This window comes from Dendrobates tinctorius, unplaced genomic scaffold (assembly GCF_039654945.1).
Source record: "Dendrobates tinctorius isolate UK_male_01 unplaced genomic scaffold, ASM3965494v1 ptg000165l, whole genome shotgun sequence".
In the NCBI taxonomy this organism is placed as follows: Eukaryota; Metazoa; Chordata; class Amphibia; order Anura; family Dendrobatidae; genus Dendrobates; species Dendrobates tinctorius.
The window spans coordinates 17,462,057-17,483,444 of NW_027361832.1; the positions used below are offsets into that span (position 1 = coordinate 17,462,057).

General features: G+C 45.0%; 1 protein-coding gene across 2 annotated transcripts in view; it reads left to right on the forward strand.

Moving 5' to 3' along the window:
* The first annotated feature begins 1,665 nt into the window (after positions 1 to 1,665).
* Positions 1,666 to 21,388, forward strand: part of MMP16 (matrix metallopeptidase 16) — a 299,876-nt gene continuing 280,153 nt past the window's right edge. For both annotated transcript variants that reach the window (XM_073550535.1, XM_073550536.1), the window contains exon 1: positions 1,666 to 2,063. In XM_073550535.1, the coding sequence (XP_073406636.1) occupies positions 1,938 to 2,063 (126 nt within the window). In that variant the 5' untranslated portion in view covers positions 1,666 to 1,937. The remainder of the gene's footprint in view (positions 2,064 to 21,388) is intronic.

The following is a 21,388-nucleotide window of genomic DNA, read 5'->3' on the forward strand; positions in this document are numbered from 1 at the left end:
ATAAAAGAGTAAAATAAATACGGTAAATCACCAAAATATCAGAGTGAATTATCTCTATTTCAGAGTTGCAATTTGGCTGTGAAGAACAAAAGGAAATGCAGCCTCGACACAAGCAACTTATACTGTGAACATCGGGGGCAAAGTCTTGTGCAACCAAAAATTCAGAAGAATTGAAGTTGTGGCTTCAGTAGTCACCCTGTGGAGTCGTTCCATTGTGCGCAGCTACAATGGCAGTCAGGGCTGAGATCACACCGGTGGATATTTTCTCATCCGAGGGACTCGGGACAGTTATGTCAATCACATTCTGATCAGTGTGATCCGATTTTCTTGGATGAGAACATGGAGAAAAAAAATGTCTCCATCTCCTCCATTGTGTCTGCCAGGGGAAATCAGGCTGGACCTAGTGCATCCGAGTGCAGTCCGATGGTTTCCAAACACTCGCTGACTCGCACTGCCGAGGGGGATCCGAATATTGCATCAAACTTGGTGTCACGATCCATTTCTGGATCTGTGTCAGAGTCTGGACTCTTATTTATAAACCTTTATCCTTTCTGGCCCACGGAGGTTAATATGGGTTTTTGTCACCGGTGGCCGCTGGTGTTACTACAAGTTTAGTGAGACTGCTGCTGGGTTCCCCCCCCCGTGACCGCTGGTGTTACTACACCTTTAGTTAGTCAGCAGGTGGTGACTACTCCCACTTCCCTTTATAAGGCCACCTGGTGCTGCAGATCACTGTTGGTAATACTGGTCATTTGCTAACCAACCTTGGTGAAGACTGGACCTACCTGGTGCAGAGGGGCTTCAGCTTATCTGGAGCAGTGGTGTTGGTGTTGGATGCTGATCGAGTGCCTTTCTCTGCTGCTGGGAGCATTGGCATCAGATAAAGCTTAGTTTTGGATTTTAGCTGCTTTAACCGCATGGTGTCTGTTTTATCTTTCCTTTCGTGTTATTGGTGCAGTTCACTTTATTCCCTGTCTCACCTCCTGGGGAGGGGGTTGGGGGTTTAGCTCAGGGCTAAACAGGAGATCGGGACAGGTCGGGGACTTGGGCCTCACTGCCATCAAGTGTACCCCAAGTTAAGGAGAGTCAGGGCACCCCCTTAGCCTGAGGGGCAGTTCAGGGGCCCAGGTTCCTCGTCCCGTTTTCCCACTACTGCCCCGTGACATTTGGGCATGCAGTGATTATTTCCTTGGAAGACCCTGTCCCCCAAAAAAATCATAGCTGTGGCCGGCCCCATAGACCAACACCGGTCTGAATGTGATCAGAGGATTGTCGGATCGCGCTCGGCCCGATGACGCCTCGTCTGCGCCGGCCCTTCCATGCAATCTTCGTGTTGACCCTTGATGACAAATTCCTATGCACAAAGATGTATTTTTCCTTCGCTGCCATTACTCTTATGGTCCATTGTGACCTAAACTTGTGGCGACGTCCACCATGAGCAGTCCTCATCCATGAGACATGTGAGGGGCAGCATTGCTCCTGGCTTGTGTGGCCCTGGTCGGAGCATCCTGCCCAGCAGACATTGCCCCATCTCTGGGGCGGCAGGGACACTCCAGAGAGTTTGGGAGAGGAGAGGCCAACACCCAGGGGCAGAGGAGATGGATGAGGAGGGGGCTGGGACCATTTCCTTCCTTTCTTCATGTTTGCAGCCTGTCTCCTTTAAGGAGGACGCGGCAGCTCCAGAGGAGGAGTTCTGCTGATGAAGGATGGACATTCCCGTAGAGGAGACCGAGCAGCACAGAGGAGAGGCAGCAGCAGCAGGCTGGGCACAGGCCTCTCCGGCACAAGGAACTGCTTCCTCTGGCCGCTGGGTATGAATAAGGTCCGATGCCCCTGCGCCCCTGCGGATTGTCTGCAGCTCTTCTGCCCGGGTGCTGATTGTGCGGGGGGCGCAGTGCAGGCAGTGGAGGACTCCTGAGGCGCCGCCGCCGCTCACCATGGTCTGCCCCGCCGCCGGCTCTCGGAGGGCGCTCGGTGTGTTGCAGTCATTGGTGCTTTTCTGGCAAGCCTTGCTGTGGATTGTATGCGCCGTGTCTGCAGAGCAGCAGGATTTCAATGTAGAGGTAAGAGCAGTCGGTGTGCAGCCGCTACTTCTCCTCGGACCAGCACTACAAGTCTCAGCATGCATCCTAGATTTAACCCACGATATGCCAGAGGGTGCCCTATGCCCTCAGCATGCCCATGACATCTGTACGTGCAGGGCATGCTCCTGCCAGTGCCCCGCCACATCACTGCTGACTGAACTGTCCACCCGAGACGTGGAGGGACCACAGCACGAGGGTCACTGCCCCCCGGGGCTCCGGGCTTTGTTCTTACAGGAGGGTTAGTTTAGGCAGCATACACAAGGGAACTTGATCCCTGTCAGGGAGTTCTGTGGACCCCATAGTGCTGTCTGTTCTCCTGACCCCAGGTCGGATGCACTGTGGACCCCATAGAGCTGCTGTCGGCTGTCCTGACCCCGGGTCGGGTGCTGTGTGGACCCCATAGAGCTGACGGCTCTCCTGACCCCGGGCCGGGTGCTGTGTGGACCCCATAGTGCCACTGTCAGCTCTCCTGACCCCGGGTCGGGTGCTGTGTGGACCCCATAGTGCTGACGGCTCTCCTGACCCTGGGCCGGGTGCTGTGTGGACCCCATAGTGCTGGCGGCTCTCCTGACCCTGGGCCGGGTGCTGTGTGGACCCCATAGTGCCACTGTCAGCTCTCCTGACCCCGGGTCGGGTGCTGTGTGGACCCCATAGTGCTGACGGCTCTCCTGACCCTGGGCTGGGTGCTGTGTGGACCCCATAGTGCCACTGTCAGCTCTCCTGACCCCGGGTCGGGTGCTGTGTGGACCCCATAGTGCTGACGGCTCTCCTGACCCTGGGCTGGGTGCTGTGTGGACCCCATAGTGCTACCGACTCTCCTGACCCCTGGGCCGGGTGCTGTGTGGACCCCATAGAGCTGCTGTCAGCTGTCCTGACCCTGGAATGGGTGCTGTGTGGACTCCATAGAGCTGCTGTCGGCTCTCCTGACCCTGGGCTGGGTGCTGTGTGGACCCCATAGTGCTACCGACTCTCCTGACCCCTGGGCCGGGTGCTGTGTGGACCCCATAGAGCTGCTGTCAGCTGTCCTGACCCTGGAATGGGTGCTGTGTGGACCCCATAGAGCTGCTGTCGGCTCTCCTGACCCTGGGCTGGGTGCTGTGTGGACCCCATAATGCTGCAGGCTCTCCTGACCCTGGGGGCTGGGTGCTGTGTGGACCCCATAGTGCTGCTGCTGGTTCTCCTAACCCCGGGCCTGGTGCTGTGTGGACCCCATAGTGCTGCTGTCGGCTGTCCCGGGCTGGGTGCTGTGTGGACCCCATAGTGCTGGCGGCTCTCCTGACCCTGGGCTGGGTGCTGTGTGGACCCCATAATGCTGCAGGCTCTCCTGACCCTGGGGGCTGGGTGCTGTGTGGACCCCATAGTGCTGCAGGCTCTCCTGACCCTGGGCTGTGTCTTATGGTGACCCCATAGTGCTGACGGCTCTTTTGACCGCTGGTGTTTGGGTTTCTAGTTGTTTTGTTTCTATGAGATGGATAAATACGAGTTACAGTGTGTAATTCTGGGGCTTCCAGGGCAGCCCCCCACAGCCATAGGAAACCCCACCACATGGCTCTTTGTGCCCTGCAAACAGTTGTGGCTTTGGGGTTTGTGAGATGCAGGAGATTGTGGAGTGGCAGAAGGGGCACTGGTAGGAAGGGTTAATAAGTGGCATTTTACTAATGTAACATTTACTATCAATATGGCTTATTTCCTTTATTATCAATGTAATGTATCTATAAAGCATCTATGTGTTACCCATTCTGTAATAACTATCAATGTATGCAACCATCTCACTTCCCCATCAATTACCTGTCTGTATACTGAATATTTCTATCACATATAAGGCTTGAGAAAGGTTCACTACAATGTGGCACACTTCAAGTACATTTAAGTGTTTCCTACCTATTTTGATATTTTATATTGTGTGCTTGATATTATATCTATCTATCTATTATATTTGTATTCAATGCATGTATCTTTCTTTTTCTTCCTTCCTTTCTTATTTCCTTCTCTATTTGTTCCTCCTTCCTCACTTTTTCCTTATTTTCTTCCTTTCTTTCTTTTTCTTTTTCTTTCTTTCTTTCTTTCTTTCTTTCTATCAAATACATGTATCTCTCTTTTTCTTCCTTCCTTCCTTTTCTTCCTTCTTTCCTGTTTCTTACTTTCTTCTTTCCTTTTATTCATTCCTCATTTCTTTTCCTTCCTTCCCTCTTTTTCTTTCTTTCCTTCCATTGTTCTTTCCTTTTTTTCTCTTTCTTTCCTTCTCTTTCTATCTTTCTTTCTTTCTTTCTTTCTTTCTTTCTTTCTCTCTTCCTTTCTCTCTTCCTTTCTCTCTCTTTCTTTCTTTCTTTCTCTCTCTCTTTCTCTCTCTCTTTCTCTCTTTTTCTCTTTCTCTCTTCCTTTCTCTCTTTCTCTCTTCCTTTCTCTCTTTCTCTCTTCCTTTCTCTCTCTCTCTCTTCCTTTCTCTTTCTCTCTTCCTTTCTCTTTCTCTCTCTCTCTCTTCCTTTCTCTTTCTCTCTTCCTTTCTCTTTCTCTTTCTCTCTTCCTTTCTCTCTTTCTCTCTCTTTTTCTTTCTGTTTCTCTCTTCCTTTCTTTCTCTTTTTCTTTCTCTCTTCCTTTCTCTTTCTCTCTCTTTCTCTCTTCCTTTCTCTTTCTCACTTCCTTTCTCTTTCTCCCTCTCTCTTTCTTTCTCTTTCTCTCTCTCTCTCTCTCTCTCTCTTTCTCTTTCTTTTTCCCTTTCTCCCTTCCTTTTCCTTTCTATGGTAGTCTACATATTTCCTTGTATATCTGATGTTTTACTTGTGGCTCTAGACTTTAAGGACTGGGGTAAGGTATAGTCTGATTTTCGTTAGGTTTGTTAGCGTGCCCATTTATGTCACCGGCCCCACACAATGACATTATCAGTGAATTAGGAAGGATAATTGGTTGATGCGTCCATAATGTTGTGATGAGAACCTGGTGTAAATGTGCCTGCCGGAGATCAGTGACGTACTGTGTCACATCCAGAGGACGGTGGTTTCCATACATTGTATGGACGTCTCCATATAAAAGTTCCATCGTTGCTTGAACTTGCTTCTCATCCCTGTTGGAAAGACTCTTGAGCCTCTCACCTCTTCTTTGCATGCAGCGTCAATGGCTCCAGAGGGAAGCTGTCATTTAGGATTCGCTCAGGAGGGGGGATCCTTATTATATATGGATATCAATGGTGTAAATATATCTAGAACATTTGCCAGGTATAATAGTGTCACATCTGTTTAGTGGGCCGCCAGCTGCATCACGGTGGGGAAAAAAAATGAAAATAACAGATTGAAAATATTTGTTGAAATGTCGTCTTCCTTGTATTCTAGAGGTTTCTATTCTTGGAGAATGTGAACTTTGATTTTCTCTTGCCTTGGTGTGATCTTCTTTGTGCTTTTTACTGTCAGTATGTGCCCATTTTACACCTCCATCATGGGGGATGGGAGCTTTATAGCACTTTCCCAGTGCCTGAAACTGTGATGCTTTTGCCTCGGGGAGACTCTGACTAGTGAGGCTCCCTCCATATTGCTGTAGTTAGTGACTTGATATTTCCATGGATGAAAAGTGTTTGAAACTGTATATTATTTTTCCATTATTATTAGCAATCGTTAATACACATGGTGCAGGGTGACGTTGCCCTACAGGCTGCCATCAGAGCGCTCACAATCTGCTGATGGCACCTGCCGTGCCGTGTCTGCTCGCCTAGGATGCAGCTCAAGTGATTGCTATATACTAGGAATTAATTTACCCTATGATGGTGCTGCAAGGAAAAATTACCTCCAAAGTTCTCCCCAGAGAACAGCAAATTGCTGGGGAACTGCAGGAGAACAATGTCTGATCAGTTTGTCATCAAGGGACCCTTTTAATAAGTAGGGATTGTTCAACCCCTTTAAGCAGAATATTCACATTTTTCTGCATTTCTCAATAACAGTGTAATTTTTTGTGCTACTTAGCTGCTTTTATATTAATTTATTTTCCAGATTTTCTCTTCTTTTGTTACCTTACAATTCCATCAGATTGCAGCCACCACTAGAGGGAGCCTATTGAAGACAGATTATTATACAGCTTCAATTGCACTCAGTGTTAAAATATTTTTTTTTTTCAGTAAGCTTTTAAAGGGAACCTGTCAGTAGGACCAACCCCGCTACCTTCCATCCTCCCCTGGTCTCTGACTGATAGTGCACTGCTTTTTCAGTGACCATCCTCCGGTGGTCTAAATCTCACGCGAGTACCATCTTTGCCAGGGAAGGCCAGGCCAAGGCTGTGGAATCTGTAAGCCAAATCTGCGAGTCTGACTCCGACTCTTCAATCTCCATGACTCCGACTCCACCAAAATGGACTCCGACTCCAAAGTCCTGGAGGGCGCATATGCGTACTAACTTCCACATGATGTGGCTGAGCTGAGAAATCGATCTGCGAATGTGCTGCCTTTGGCAATGACTCCACCTGGGAGTGGTTTTGGTCAAAGAAAGCAGGTCACTGAAAAAGCAGTGACCTGTCAGTCAAAGACCGCAGGCTGGCGAAGGACCGTCAGATACCTAGACAGGCAGGAGAAGACCAAGTCAGCATCCAACACAACTCCACTTGTGCCGCATTATTATTTAACTTCAGCGGGTGATAACTAAAGAAAGAGAACATGGATTTCTTTCAAATGTGCATTACAGTACTATTTTAGCAAAGTCTTTACTTTACAGATCCTCTTTAAAGCAGTATTGAAGCCAGTCCACTATGTTGAAGTTAAAGCTCTTCTTGTCTCAACCATGTCACCCTGAAGACGGCATTTTCATTAGCTACCGTAATTTTCCAATAAATTGTTACAATATAGATGGGAAGATGGATAGAATACAGTATACAGTATTATGAGAGTGCATTCCTGCAGTGTCACAGCATCTCCATTTAGTCCTTGGCTCATTTCCAATCTCTATCATTACAGTCTATTTAAGATGCAGTTATAGAATGGCGACGATAATGTACATTGTGGAGTTAAATTACGAAATCAGTCTATGGCTATTCTGCAATCAGTGGCTTGAATAGAAAATGCTTGCTCTCCATTTCTGACTCTTTTAAGCCGTCATAAGTAGTTTAATGGTCCCCTCTGCTAGAACTACTCTTCTCATGCTGACTTCAGGTTGTATTTCAGATGTCACCTCTGCGTGAATATAGAAACCTGAATGATATTTATTATTTAGCAGGCATCACTAACCTGTTAACATGATCTGCTCAGGAGAATATTGATACTGATCTATAGGCGTAATATTCTTATATGTCACATTTGTTAGTCATATACTCATTTGATCTTATCAGAACGAAGATATAAAATTGGGACATTAGTTAAAGCAACATTGTACCGTTTCTTGAAAAATGAAATTTACAGACAAGCAGAAATATGGCGCTAGTGTACATTTATGGATGTTGCATTCAAGAGTTAAACTTAATATACAGTCATATGTAAAAGTTTGGGCACCCCTATTAATGTTGACCTTTTTTCTTTATAACAATTTTGGTTTTTGCAACAGCTATTTCAGTTTTATATATCTAATAACTGATGGACTCAGTTATATTTCTGGATTCAAATGAGGTTTATTGTACTAACAGAAAATGTGCAATCTGCATTTAAACAAAATTTGACCGGTGCAAAAATATGGGCACCCTTATCATTTTCTTGATTTGAACACTCCTAACTACTTTTTACTGACTTCTTGAAGCACTAAATTGGTTTTGTAACCTCATTGAGCTTTGAACTTCATAGTCAGGTGTATCAAATCATGAGAAAAGGTATTTAAAGTGGCCACTTGCAAGTAGTTCTCCTATTTGATTCTACTATGAAGAGTGGCATCATGGGCTCCTCAAAACAACTCTCAAATGATCTGAAAACAAAGATTATTCAACATAGCTTTTCAGGGGAAGGATACAAAAAGTTGTCTCAGAGATTTAACCTGTCAGTTTCCACTGTGAGGAACATAGCAAGGAAATGGAAGAACACAGGTACAGTTCTTGTTAAGCCCAGAAGTGGCAGGCCAAGAAAAATATCAGAAAGGCAGAGAAGAAGAATGGTGAGAACAGTCAAGGACAATCCACAGACCACCTCCAAAGACCTGCAGCATCATCTTGCTGCAGATGGTGTCACTGTGCATCGGTCAACAATACAGCGCATGCATAACGCCTTTTTGTATGACCAAACAACTCAATCTTTGTTTCATCAGTCCACAGGACCTTCTTCCAAAATGTAACTGGCTTGTCCAAATGTGCTTTTGCATACCTCAGGCGACTCTGTTTGTGGCGTGCTTGCAGAAATGGCTTCTTTCGCATCACTCTCCGATACAGCTTCTCCTTGTGCAAAGTGCGCTGTATTGTTGACCGATGCACAGTGACACCATCTGCAGCAAGATGATGCTGCAGGTCTTTGGAGGTGGTCTGTGGATTGTCCTTGACTGTTCTCACCATTCTTCTTCTCTGCCTTTCTGATATTTTTCTTGGCCTGCCACTTCTGGGCTTAACAAGAACGGTACCTGTGTTCTTCCATTTCCTTACTATGTTCCTCACAGTGGAAACTGATAGGTTAAACCTCTGAGACAACTTTTTGTATCCTTCCCCTGAAAAGCTATGTTGAATAATCTTTGTTTTCAGATCATTTGAGAGTTGTTTTGAGGAGCCCATGATGCCACTCTTCATAGGAGAATCAAATAGGAGAACTACTTGCAAGTGGCCACTTTAAATACCTTTTCTCATGATTTGATACACCTGGCTATGAAGATCAAAGCTCAATGAGGTTACAAAACCAATTTAGTGCTTCAGGAAGTCAGTAAAAAGTAGTTAGGAGTGTTCAAATCAAGAAAATGATAAGGGTGCCCATACTTTTGCACCGGTGAAATTTTGTTTAAATGCAGATTGCACATTTTCTGTTAGTACAATAAACCTCATTTGAATCCAGAAATATAACTGAGTCCATCAGTTATTAGATATATGAAACTGAAATACCTGTTGCAAAAACCAAAATTGTTATAAAGAAAAAAGGTTAACATTAATAGGGGTGCCCAAACTTTTACATATGACTGTATATGTTAGGCTCACCTGGTGAAGTGGATCCTCAAATCCTAAGGTCCGGGTGGGCGCATGGGACATCGGGCATCGGTGCAGCTTGGAGTTGAAGCACACAGGAAACTTTGAAGACTGTAAACAGACAGGCGACCGCAGACAAGTAGCAGAGGTACTGGAGACCGCAGACAAGTAGCAGGGGTCTTGGAGACCGTAGATAAGTAGTAGCGGCCTAAACAAGTAGCTGGAGTCCTGAAGACTGCAGACAAGTAGTGGAGGTCCTGGAGACTGCAGACAAGTAGTGAAGGTCCTGGAGACTGCAGACAAGTAGTGGAGGTCCTGGAGACTGCAGACAAGTAGTGGAGGTCCTGGAGACTGCAGACAAGTAGTGGCGGTCCTGGAGACTGCAGACAAGTAGTGGAGGTCCTGGAGACTGCAGACAAGTAGTTGAGGTCATGGAGACTGTAGACAAGTAGTTGAGATCATGGAGACTGCAGACAGGTAGTTGAGGTCATGGAGACTGCAGACAGGTTGTTGAGGTCATGGAGACTGCAGACAGGTTGTTGAGGTCATGGAGACTGCAGACAAGTAGTATAGGTCCTGAAACTGCAGACAAGTAGTGGAGGTCCTGGAGACCCCAGACATGTATCAGAGGTTCTGGAGACTGCAGACAAGTAGTGGAGGTCCTGGAGACCCCAGACATGTAGCAGAGGTTCAGGAGGCTGCAGATGGACAGGTGATTGGGAACAGATAGTAGAGGTCCTTGATGCTGCAGGCACATAAGACTCCGGAGCACTTAGAAGTCTTAATACTAAGACACAGGTGTGTGGCTTGGTAGGCCTTATGTAGGCCCAGGCAGATGATCACATGGGATGGGATCACTCCGAGCCATCTGCAAAGCCCAACATGGAGTACAACAGAGTTCAGCCGTCCAGGGAGAGAGGAGCAAAGCCCCGTATCCAGGACAGGTGGATAACAATGTAGATGGCATTGATGATGATGGAGTGGGACATAGGCCAAAATATTTGCTAGATTTTGTAGAACAGATTTGGTGGATTGTTGCTTTATATGTTATCTAATTAAACTAATAGATCCAATTCTCAAGCTGCTAATCAGTGTTGGGGGCGGGGTTACACAGATTAGCTGGACTGCCTGGCACGTGACATTGAATCCTCTAATGATAAACTCCTGATGATAAAACTCTGATTGTATTGAAACTACAGCAAGCTGGTGAGCAAGTTAAACATCCCTGGAATCAGGTCTCTGCCCCTATATTATGGTGCTCTCAGATTAAATAGCAAAGACACCATTATATGTAGGCATTCCTCAAAGCGAGATCACTTGGCCACTTTTTTGCAATCAAAGCATAAGATGACATTTTTTTTAAAGCCCTCAACTGTAGAAAATGCTAAATTTTACATTGCCAGTGCCCTGATGGGTAGGAAGGATGAATAGCACATATTGGTCTTTGGTACCATTGGTCATAAATAAAAGGCAAAGGCCTCATAGGGAAGAAGAATTTAGGAACCTCCTGTCGAGCTTCTTGATTTTGTAATCTGAAACAAAAAGGGGTCTTATCCTCCCAACCCCCACCGTGTTCATTTCATGACGGCTGAGCCAGCCCTCCACCCTTTGGATTTAGAATTCTTTCATCAAGGAGTTTTGCTCAGGTTCCAGTATCATAGGGAACACGTTCTACCAGGGCTGTGTCCCTCTCTATCAGGGTCTCGTAGCTGCCTCACACCTCTATCAGGGTCTCGTAGCTGCCTCACACCTCTATCAGGGTCTCGTAGCTGCCCCACACCTCTGTCAGGGTCTCGTAGCTGCCCCACACCTCTATCAGGGTCTCGTAGCTGCCCCACACCTCTATCAGGGTCTCGTAGCTGCCTCACACCTCTATCAGGGTCTCGTAGCTGCCCCACACCTCTGTCAGGGTCTCGTAGCTGCCCCACATCTCTATCAGGGTCTCGTAGCTGCCCCACACCTCTATCAGGGTCTCGTAGCTGCCCCACACCTCTATCAGGGTCTCGTAGCTGCCCCACACCTCTATCAGGGTCTCGTAGCTGCCCCACACCTCTGTCAGGGTCTCGTAGCTGCCCCACACCTCTATCAGGGTCTCGTAGCTGCCTCACACCTCTATCAGGGTCTCGTAGCTGCCTCACACCTCTATCAGGGTCTCGTAGCTGCCCCACACCTCTATCAGGGTCTCGTAGCTGCCCCACACCTCTGTCAGGGTCTCGTAGCTGCCCCACACCTCTATCAGGATCTCTTAGCTGCCCCACACCTCTATCAGGGTCTCGTAGCTGCCCCACACCTCTGTCAGGGTCTCGTAGCTGCCCCACACCTCTATCAGGGTCTCGTAGCTGCCTCACACCTCTATCAGGGTCTCGTAGCTGCCTCACACCTCTATCAGGGTCTCGTAGCTGCCCCACACCTCTATCAGGGTCTCGTAGCTGCCCCACACCTCTATCAGGGTCTCGTAGCTGCCCCACACCTCTATCAGGGTCTCGTAGCTGCCCCACACCTCTATCAGGGTCTCGTAGCTGCCCCACACCTCTATCAGGGTCTCGTAGCTGCCCCACACCTCTGTCAGGGTCTCGTAGCTGCCCCACACCTCTATCAGGATCTCTTAGCTGCCCCACACCTCTATCAGGGTCTCTTAGCTGCCCCACACCTCTATCAGGGTCTCGTAGCTGCCCCACACCTCTATCAGGGTCTCGTAGCTGCCCCCACATCTCTCCGGTACGTATGCCATTGATTATACCCATCTCGGAGACTTCTCTTCACAGGTGGAGGATTATGCTTTCCCCACCTGATGTGTGTGGCCCTTAGAAATAAAGTTCTCCTTTTTAAAGGTCACTGTTTTAGACATATATGAAGATTGTATCTAGAAAATTTGGACCAGTTTGACTCGTAAAAAATCTCAAGGCAAGCAGAAGTGTGGAGAATGTGATTTAAGAGGAGAAATAAGCGGTGTGAAAGGCAAGAGCGAGATCAATTTCCAGACAGTGTTCTGCCGTATAGCCTATGGGAGAAAACTAGTATGTTATTTTGTAAGAATAGATAGATAGTCTTCTTACATCATGGATCTGTCTTGTAGCTGTAGACTCTCGGTCTGACTGGTGTTAAAGGATGAGTAAAAAGGAGTTATGAAGATTACTGCTCATGTGTGCACAGATCACAATTATTATTGTTACTTTCTGCCCGGGCATAGTAACTAACTATGGTTAGTTATAAGAAATTATAATGAATATATATATACAGTCATGGCCAAAAGTATTGACACCCCTGCAATTCTGTCAGATAATACTCAGTTTCTTCCTGAAAATGATTGCAAACACAAATTCTTTGGTATTATTATCTTCATTTAATTTGTCTTAAATGAAAAAACACAAAAGAGAATGAAGCAAAAAGCAAAACATTGATCATTTCACACAAAACTCCAAAAATGTGCCGGACAAAAGTATTGGCACCCTCAGCCTAATACTTGGTTGCACAACCTTTAGCCAAAATAACTGCGACCAACCACTTCCGGTAACCATCAATGAGTTTCTTACAATACTCTGCTGGAATATTAGATCATTCTTCTTTGGCAAACTACTCCAGGTCCCTGATATTTGAAGGGTGCCTTCTCCAAACTGCCATTTTTAGATCTCTCCACAGGTGTTCTATGGGATTCAGGTCTGGACTCATTGCTGGCCACCTTAGAAGTCTCCAGTGCTTTCTCTCAAACCATTTTCTAGTGCTTTTTGAAGTGTGTTTTGGGTTATTGTCCTGCTGGAAGATCCATGACCTCTGAGGTAGACCCAGCTTTCTCACACTGGGCCCTAAATTATGCTGCAAAATTTGTTGGTAGTCTTCTGACTTCATAATGCCATGCACACGGTCAAGCAGTCCAGTGCCAGAGGCAGCAAAGCAACCCCAAAACATCAGGGAACCTCCGCCATGTTTGACTGTAGGGACCGTGTACTTTTCTTTGAATGCCTCTTTTTTCTCCTGTAAACTCTATGTTGATGCTTTTGCCCTAAAAGCTCTACTTTTGTCTCATCTGACCAAAGAACATTCTTCCAAAATGTTTTAGGCTTTTTCAGGTAAGTTTTGGCAAACTCCAGCCTGGCTTTTTTATGTCTCGGGGTAAGAAGTGGGGTCTTCCTGGGTCTCCTACCATACAGTCCTTTTTCATTCAGATGCCGACGGATAGTACGGGTTGACACTGTTGTACCCTCGGACTGCAGGACAGCTTGAACTTGTTTGGATGTTAGTCGAGGTTCTTTATCCAACATCCGCACAATCTTGCGTTGAAATCTCTTGTCAATTTTTCTTTTCCGTCCACATCTAGGGAGGTTAGCCACAGTGCCATGGGCTTTAAACTTCTTGATGACACTGTGCACAGTAGACACAGGAACATTCAGGTCTTTGGAGATGGACTTGTAGCCTTGAGATTGCTCATGCTTCCTCACAATTTGGTTTCTCAAGTCCTCAGACAGTTCTTTGGTCTTCTTTCTTTTCTCCATGCTCAATGTGGTACACACAAGGACACAGGACAGAGGTTGAGTCAACTTTAATCCATGTCAACTGGCTGCAAGTGTGATTTAGTTATTGCCAACACCTGTTAGGTGCCACAGGTAAGTTACAGGTGCTGTTAATTACACAAATTAGAGAAGCATCACAGGATTTTTCGAACAGTGCCAATACTTTTGTCCACCCTCTTTTTTATGTTTGGTGTGGAATTATATCCAATTTGACTTTAGGACAATTCTTTTTGTGTTTTTTCATTTAAGACAAATTAAATGATGATAATAATACCAAAGAATTTGTGTTTGCAATCATTTTCAGGAAGAAACTGAGTATTATCTGACAGAGTGGCAGGGGTGTCAATACTTTTGGCCATGACTGTATATATGTATGTATATATATGTATGTATATATATATATATATATATATGTATTATGTGAGAATCATGTGGGAATAGTGGATGAGGGCAGGTATATCTCACCCAGATATCTTTCCTATGTGGCCTAGTCTGGTCAGTATCACACCTGCTTGCTAATGAATAATGGGAGGTGGATATAAAAGGATGCCAGGTGGTTGTGTGAGTGTCTCAGCCTGGGAACACAGAGAGCCTGTCTGTGTGAGAGACACGTGAGTGAAAGCAGTTCCCACTGCAACTGTGGTTTGGCTGGACGGGAGAAGCCCGCCAGTTGGTAGTTAGGTTGTCCATTGTTTAGTTAGTGCCGGACAGGCAAGGATTTGTTATATGTTTTATTTCCTTTTGCATTGCTTTCACCATTAATAAACCTGACCCAGTGTCAGTTACACCCGAATCCCAGCTCTGCGCCTGATTTTCATGCTGAACGCATGTGACCTTTGACCCCAGCAAAGCCGATCCCGGAGTGTTTTATCACAATATATATATATATGTATGTATATATGTGTATATATATGTATATATATATATGTGTGTGTGTGTGTGTGTGTGTGTGTATATATATATATATATATATATATATATATATACAAAGCTGAGTGTAGAGCCCCGCCCACTCCGCATAGCCACATTCACTATAATATCCCACATCATCCCGTCAGCCAGAGCTACTGGACTACTACCCCTAATATCCCACATCGTCCCGTCAGCCAGAGGCACCGGACTACTACCCCTAATATCCCACATCAGCCTGGGGTTGGAACCAGAGCGCTGAGTGGAACGGTCCTAACTTCCATACTGGGAATCCCTTTAAGAGAGGCCTGGCGTCAGAACCAGAGCGCTGAGTGGATTTGTCCTGACTTCCATACCAAAGACCCTTTAATAGAAGCCTGGGGGGAGAATCAAAGCACTGAGGGATTTACCCTAACTTCCATACCGGAGATCCCTTTAAGAGAGGCCTGGGGTCTGTACCAAAGCGCAGAGTGGATTTGCCCTCACTTCCATACCAATGATCCCTTTAAAAGGGGCCTTGGGTCAGAACCAGAGCGCTGAGTGGATTTGCCCTGACTTCCATATCAATGATCCCTTTAATAGAACCCTGGGGTCAGAATCAAAGCGCCGAGGGATTTGCCCTAACTTCCGTACAGGAGTTCCCTTTAAGAGAGCCTGGGGACAGTACCAAAGCGCAGAGTGGATTTGCCCTAACTTCCATACCAATGATCCCTTTAAGAGTCCCTGGGGTCAGAACCACAGAGCTGAGTGGAACGGTCCTAACTTCCATACTGGGGATCCCTTTAAGAGAGGCCTGGGGTCAAAACCAAAGCGCTGAATGGATTTGCTCTGGCTTCCATACCAATGATCCCTTTAAGAGGGAAGATGTGCCTATAGCATGGAGGATGTGTGATGTGTATATGGGCAGGAAGGGGTGATTCATTTCTGTCATGTGCTCTCTGCTCCTGCCTGGGGGGCAGACAATGGCTGGGAGCTTATGTTCCCTGGGATGCTAAATTTCTCCCACCATGTCAGTGTCTGCTGAGGTGTTGTCAAGTGGGAAAACTTGCTCATAGCAACCAATCACAGCTCACCTTCTTTTAACCAGCTCTGGTGAAATGAGAGATGCTTAGTGATTGGTTGCAAGGAAAACTGTTGCTCATAGCAACCAATTACAGCTCAGCTTCTTTTGAACAGCTCTGGTGAAATGAAAGATGCTTCGTGATTGGTTGGTGATACACACATACATACATTCAGTTTTATATATGTAGATTATATAGCACCATTTATTCCATGGCACCTTACATGTGCAAATGCATACATTAAAGGCCTTCATTGGCATGTCAGTCACACCAGACTATATCCTGGGCAGTGTGACGACTCTGAGGAACGTCCCACCTAGATGAGTAGTTTTGGTAAGAAGCATATTACATTCCTTGTCATTGTTATAAATGAGGATCAATGTGAGACAATCCCAACAACCCAAATCATCTGTTCCTCAACTGCCAAGCTCCATTATTACATGGTCGCCATTCTCCGGGCAAGAGGAAATCTGTGCTGCTCTGTACTTGCTCAGAGGTCCTGAGTGATGGGCCTGACTATATAGATTGGCCAGTGTCACATGAGCATATACTGTAGTTTCTTATCCAATTGAATTGAGTGAATTATGGATCCGAGTGTTCTCAGAGGGTCAGCAGAGTGATCTGATTCTCTCGGATGAGGAGAAGATGGAGAAAGACCTTTCTCTATCTTCTGCTTTCTGTCAGTGCACAGAAATTGGACTGCACTCAAATGTCATCCGAGTGCGGTCTGATGTTTTCCACTGACTCATAGACTTGAATGGCTGAGTTCAATCTGAATGGCGGATCAAACTCATGCAGCGCTTTTTTTCCCCCAGACTGCTTCTGTCTAAGGAAAAAAATGAATATGCAAATAAAGTCCGTGGAGCCTCATTTAAGAGTCTCAAACACGGGACTAGCCAGATCTTCCTCCAGGGAAGGACCCAGCCAAGGAGTGGCTCCTTTCGGAAACAACCATTACCACCATATTAAGTGGCCCTTTAAGTCAATATCCAGCTCTTTACGAGTTTATAGATATGACAATGGAAATACCAAGGCCAGGTATCCATCCACAGACAGCTGTTTCGGGGTGTTGCCCCTCATCAGTGTGGAGTAGGATTCTGGCTAGGTGGCCTAGTAGACCAACATCACGAAACAATCACTGACTTCAGGGAGACCAGTCAAAGAAAACACTGCGGCAGCCGGCAAAGGCGCTCAATCAGTGAAATCCTAGGTGCAATGCTCCCTGGGAAATACGAATATGCAAATAAAGTCCGTGGAGCCTCATTTAAGAGTCTCAAACACGGGACTAGCCAGATCTTCCTCCAGGGAAGGACCCAGCCAAGGGGTGGCTCCTTTCAGAAACCACCATTACCACTGTATTAAGTGGCCCTTTAAGTCCCCTGTCATATCTGTAAACTCGTAAAGAGCTGGATATTGACTTAAAGGGCCACTTAATACGGTGGTTTCCGAAAGGAGCCACCCCTTGGCTGGGTTCTTCCCTGGGTTAAAAACATTAAGCAATTCTGCAATGTCTCCCGGTCACATGCCGGTCTCAGCTTCCAGCTGCATTGATGACGTCCCACCTAAATGTGACCGCTGTGGTCAGTCACTGGTGGGGAACCAGACAGCCTTTGAACAGGAACGGCGTGGAATCGGTGAGGTGCGTACGGCTTCTTTAATCATTCCAAGCCGTTCTGACAACCCCTTTAAGCTCAGATATAGGTCATAAAAAATGCGCTTAACTGGGTTCTCCAAACCTGCCGTCGGAAATATAAGAATATACATCAAATGACAGATTTATATATCCTGTTGCTTTTCTATCAGGAAACGGCAACTGTTTCACCTCCGTGCTGGCCCGGAGCCAGCGACCACTGCAGACAGAGACAACTGCGAGGCTGTGGAATAATGTAAAGGATTGTGTGTGCTGAGCGGACGTCCCGGCCAGTCACGAGTATATAGGAGCAATAAAGACTTTACGTTGCAGTGTACACAGCACATATAGCTGGTCTTACTATACTGTATAATAACATTTATAACGTGCAAGAATATTTGCTAAAATATCTCCAAAAATGTCAGAATTTTTAGCTAAAATTAAGAGCCCCTTTATTTAATCTATAATACATCTTATGATTCCCTCTTGTTATATATACAGTGCAGCCAAAATCAAAAAAGTTCCTTTTTTATCATTAATGTACACTTTGCACCCCATCTTGACTGAAAAAAACAGAAATATAGAAATTTTTGCAAATTTATTAAAAAAAAGAAAAACTGAAATATCACATGGTCATAAGTATTCAGACCTTTTGCTCCGTATTGAGTAGAAGCACCCATTGGAGCTAGTACAGCCAGCATCTGCAGAGATGCTCAATTGGGTTTAGGTCAGGGCTCTAGCTGGGCCAGTCAAAAAAGGTCACAGAGTTGTTCTGAAGCCACTCCTTTGTTATGTTAGCTGTGTGCTTAGGGTCATTGTCTTGTTGGAAGGTGAACCTACGGCCAAGTCTGAGGGCCAGATCACACTGGAAGAGGTTTTCATCCAGGATGTCTCTGCACTTGGCTGCATTCATGTTTCCTTCAATGGCAACCAGTCATCCTGTCCCTGCAGCTGAAAAACACCCCCATAGCATGATACTGCCACCACCATGTTTCACTGTTGGGATTGTATTGGGCAGGTGATGAGCAGTGCCTGGTTTTCTCCACACATACCGCTTAGAATTATCACCAAAAAGTTCTATTTTCACCTCATCAGACCAGAGAATCTTATTTCTTGTAGTCTGGGAGTCCTTCATGTGTTTTTTTTTAGCAAACTCTATGCGGGCTTTCATATGTCTTGCTCTGAGGAGAGTCTTTCCGTCGAGCCACTCTGCCATAAAGGTCTGACTGGTGGAGGGCTGCAGTGATAGTTGACTTTGTGGAACTTTGTCCCATCTCCCTACTGTATCTGTGGAGCTCAGCTACAGTGATCTTGGGGCTCTTCGTTACCTCTCTCACCAAGGCTCTTCTCCCACGATTGCTTAGTTTGGCTGGAAGGCCTGGTCTAGGAAGACTTCTGGTGGTCCCAAACTTCTTCCATTTAAGAATAATGGAGGCCACTGTGCTCTTAGGATCCTTGAGTACTGCAGAAATTCTTTTGTAACCTTGGCCAGATCTGTGCCTTGTTACAATTCTGTCTCTGAGCTCCTTGGCCAGTTCCTTTGACCTCATGATTCTCATTTAGTCTGACATGCACTGTGAGCTGTGAGGTCTTATATAGACAGGTGTGCGCCTTTACAAATCAAGTCCTATCAGGTTAATTAAACACAGCTGGACTCCAATGAAGGAGTAGAACCATCTTAAGGAAGATTACAAGGAAATGGACAGCATGTGACTTAAACATGAGTGTCTGAGCAAAGGGTCTGAATAACTGACCATGTGAGATTTCAGTTTTTCTGTTTTAATAAATTTGGAAAAATTTCTACATTTCAGTTTTTTTTCAGTCAAGATGTGGTGCAGAGTGTACATTAATGAGAAAAAAATGAACTTTTTTGAATTAATCAAATGGCTGCGATGAAACAAAGAGTGAAAAATTTAAAGGGGTCTGAATACTTTCCATACCCACTGTATGTACTGTATATATATATACCAAGGACAACATCTGCCAGGAGTTTGTATTTTTCTCCTGATATTTGCATGGGTTTTCTCTGAGTTCTCCGGTTTCCTCCTACACTATATGTATAGTATGTATTTGATAATGTATGTATATTGCTGTGGAATTAATAGCGCTACATAAATGAGTAAAATAAATAAATAATATATATACCGTATGTGAAAAACTTAGATTTAGCGTGGTATTAGATATAAATATACGGTATGTCACATATCAGATGTCCACATGATCTTACTGACAACACAAATACTGAAAACATATAAACTACAGGCAAATACGTGATGGTACAGAACAAGAAGGCGCTGTTTTTGCTGCATTTTTTAATGCAAATTTGAAGCTGCTTACAAAAGGCAGGTTTCTCTGCGATTTTTGTTGCGTTTTTGTTGTCTCTTGTGCATGTTGATAAAGTTGAGTGGCCCCCCCAAAAATCTTGATTTAACTTCCTTAGGTTTTTGCACCAAAAACGCAGCAAAAACTGTTACCTGCATTTTTTTGCTGCGTTTTTGCACTTCCCCACTGAAAGAAGAGACATACTGCAGTTTTCGAAAATACAGCCATTTTCCAGATCAGTCAGGAAAATAAATCCAATGTGTGGATGAGATTTCTGAAATGTCACAGACTTTGCTGGTACTGTAAAACGTAGCTGAAAATTTGCATAAAAAAGGTGTAAGCATAGCCTTACAACGGTTGTACGCAGACAAGTGATGTCACTGAATAATGCTGTACGTAGTGTCATCGGCCTGATAAATTCTTGGTGTATTCCAATAAGGACCCACTGCGACATACGGTGACACATGAGGTCTCAACAATAATGACGCTCTGATGGCCCTATATAATCCAACTGATTCATCAGGTTGTACACCAATGACTTTGGATGACACCGAACAAACTACATATATAATCTAGATATATGTACAAATTCACATAAAGATATGTATGATTGTAAGAGGAAGCCATGCAAATATTCTGCAGGAAATATTTAAAAGGAATCTGTCTGATCAGCATGATGTAGGGTCAGAGACCCTGATTCCTGTGTCACTGGGTTATGTTGATACATCCCTAGAATCAGGGTCTCTGTTCCTACATCATGCTGCTGTCAGATTACTTAGCACAAGCCTGCTGACAGATTCCCTTTAAAGGAAATACTAATCCTTATCATCAATTCCAATACTTTTCCTGTCAGTAGTGTAAACGGTACAATGACGGAGGCACTCAGACTATCTGGTGGAAAGTGGACTGTACTCTACTGAAATACATTTTTGCAATAATTGGTTAATAAAAAAATCACCCAAAATGTAATTTTGGCCTTACAGTAAATCACAGCACAGTTTATTTAACCCAGTTAGACTGTAGCAGGCTAACTAATAACAAGTAGATTTTCGTGGTTGAAGTAGTAGATGAAGGCAAATTATTTCAGATTTAAAAAAAAAATGATTAACAACCCAAAATCACTTGGTCCATAAGGATTAGTCCAGCTTTTTCTCTAACTTTTTTTTTTTTTAACTTTCAGAGGTACTTACATTATCATCTCTGAAAATAACAGCCCTCCATTATGTTCCCATCATGTGCTCTTAGCACCGTATTGCTTTTAGAGACTCCTCTAGCTTAAGACAAGAAGCTGAATTATTTCTTGGCAACTAGACTCAACTTCAGTATGGTAAATGGAGGGAGTAGGTTCATCTACAGAGGGCAGGAAGTTGCCTCGAGGATCCTACAGTAACAACTGCAGATCAGTCAGAATGGCGGCGACTGGCTGTTGTCACCTAGTGCACATATTGACTACTGCTATGGACCTGGAAAATTCAGGCAGCTATCTTATTTTGTCACAGTATGTGTGTATTTATATACACACACTACACATACCAATGTACTATGCATATACAGTCATATGTTAAAGTTTGGGCACCCCTATTAATGTTAACCTTTTTTCTTTATAGCAATTTTGGTTTTTGCAACAGCTATTTCAGTTTCATATATCTAATAACTGATGGACTCAGTTATATTTCTGGATTCAAATGAGGTTTATTGTACTAACAGAAAATGTGCAATCTGCATTTAAACAAAATTTGACCGGTGCACAAGTATGGGCACCCTTATCATTTTCTTGATTTGAACACTCCTAACTACTTTTTACTGACTTCCTGAAGC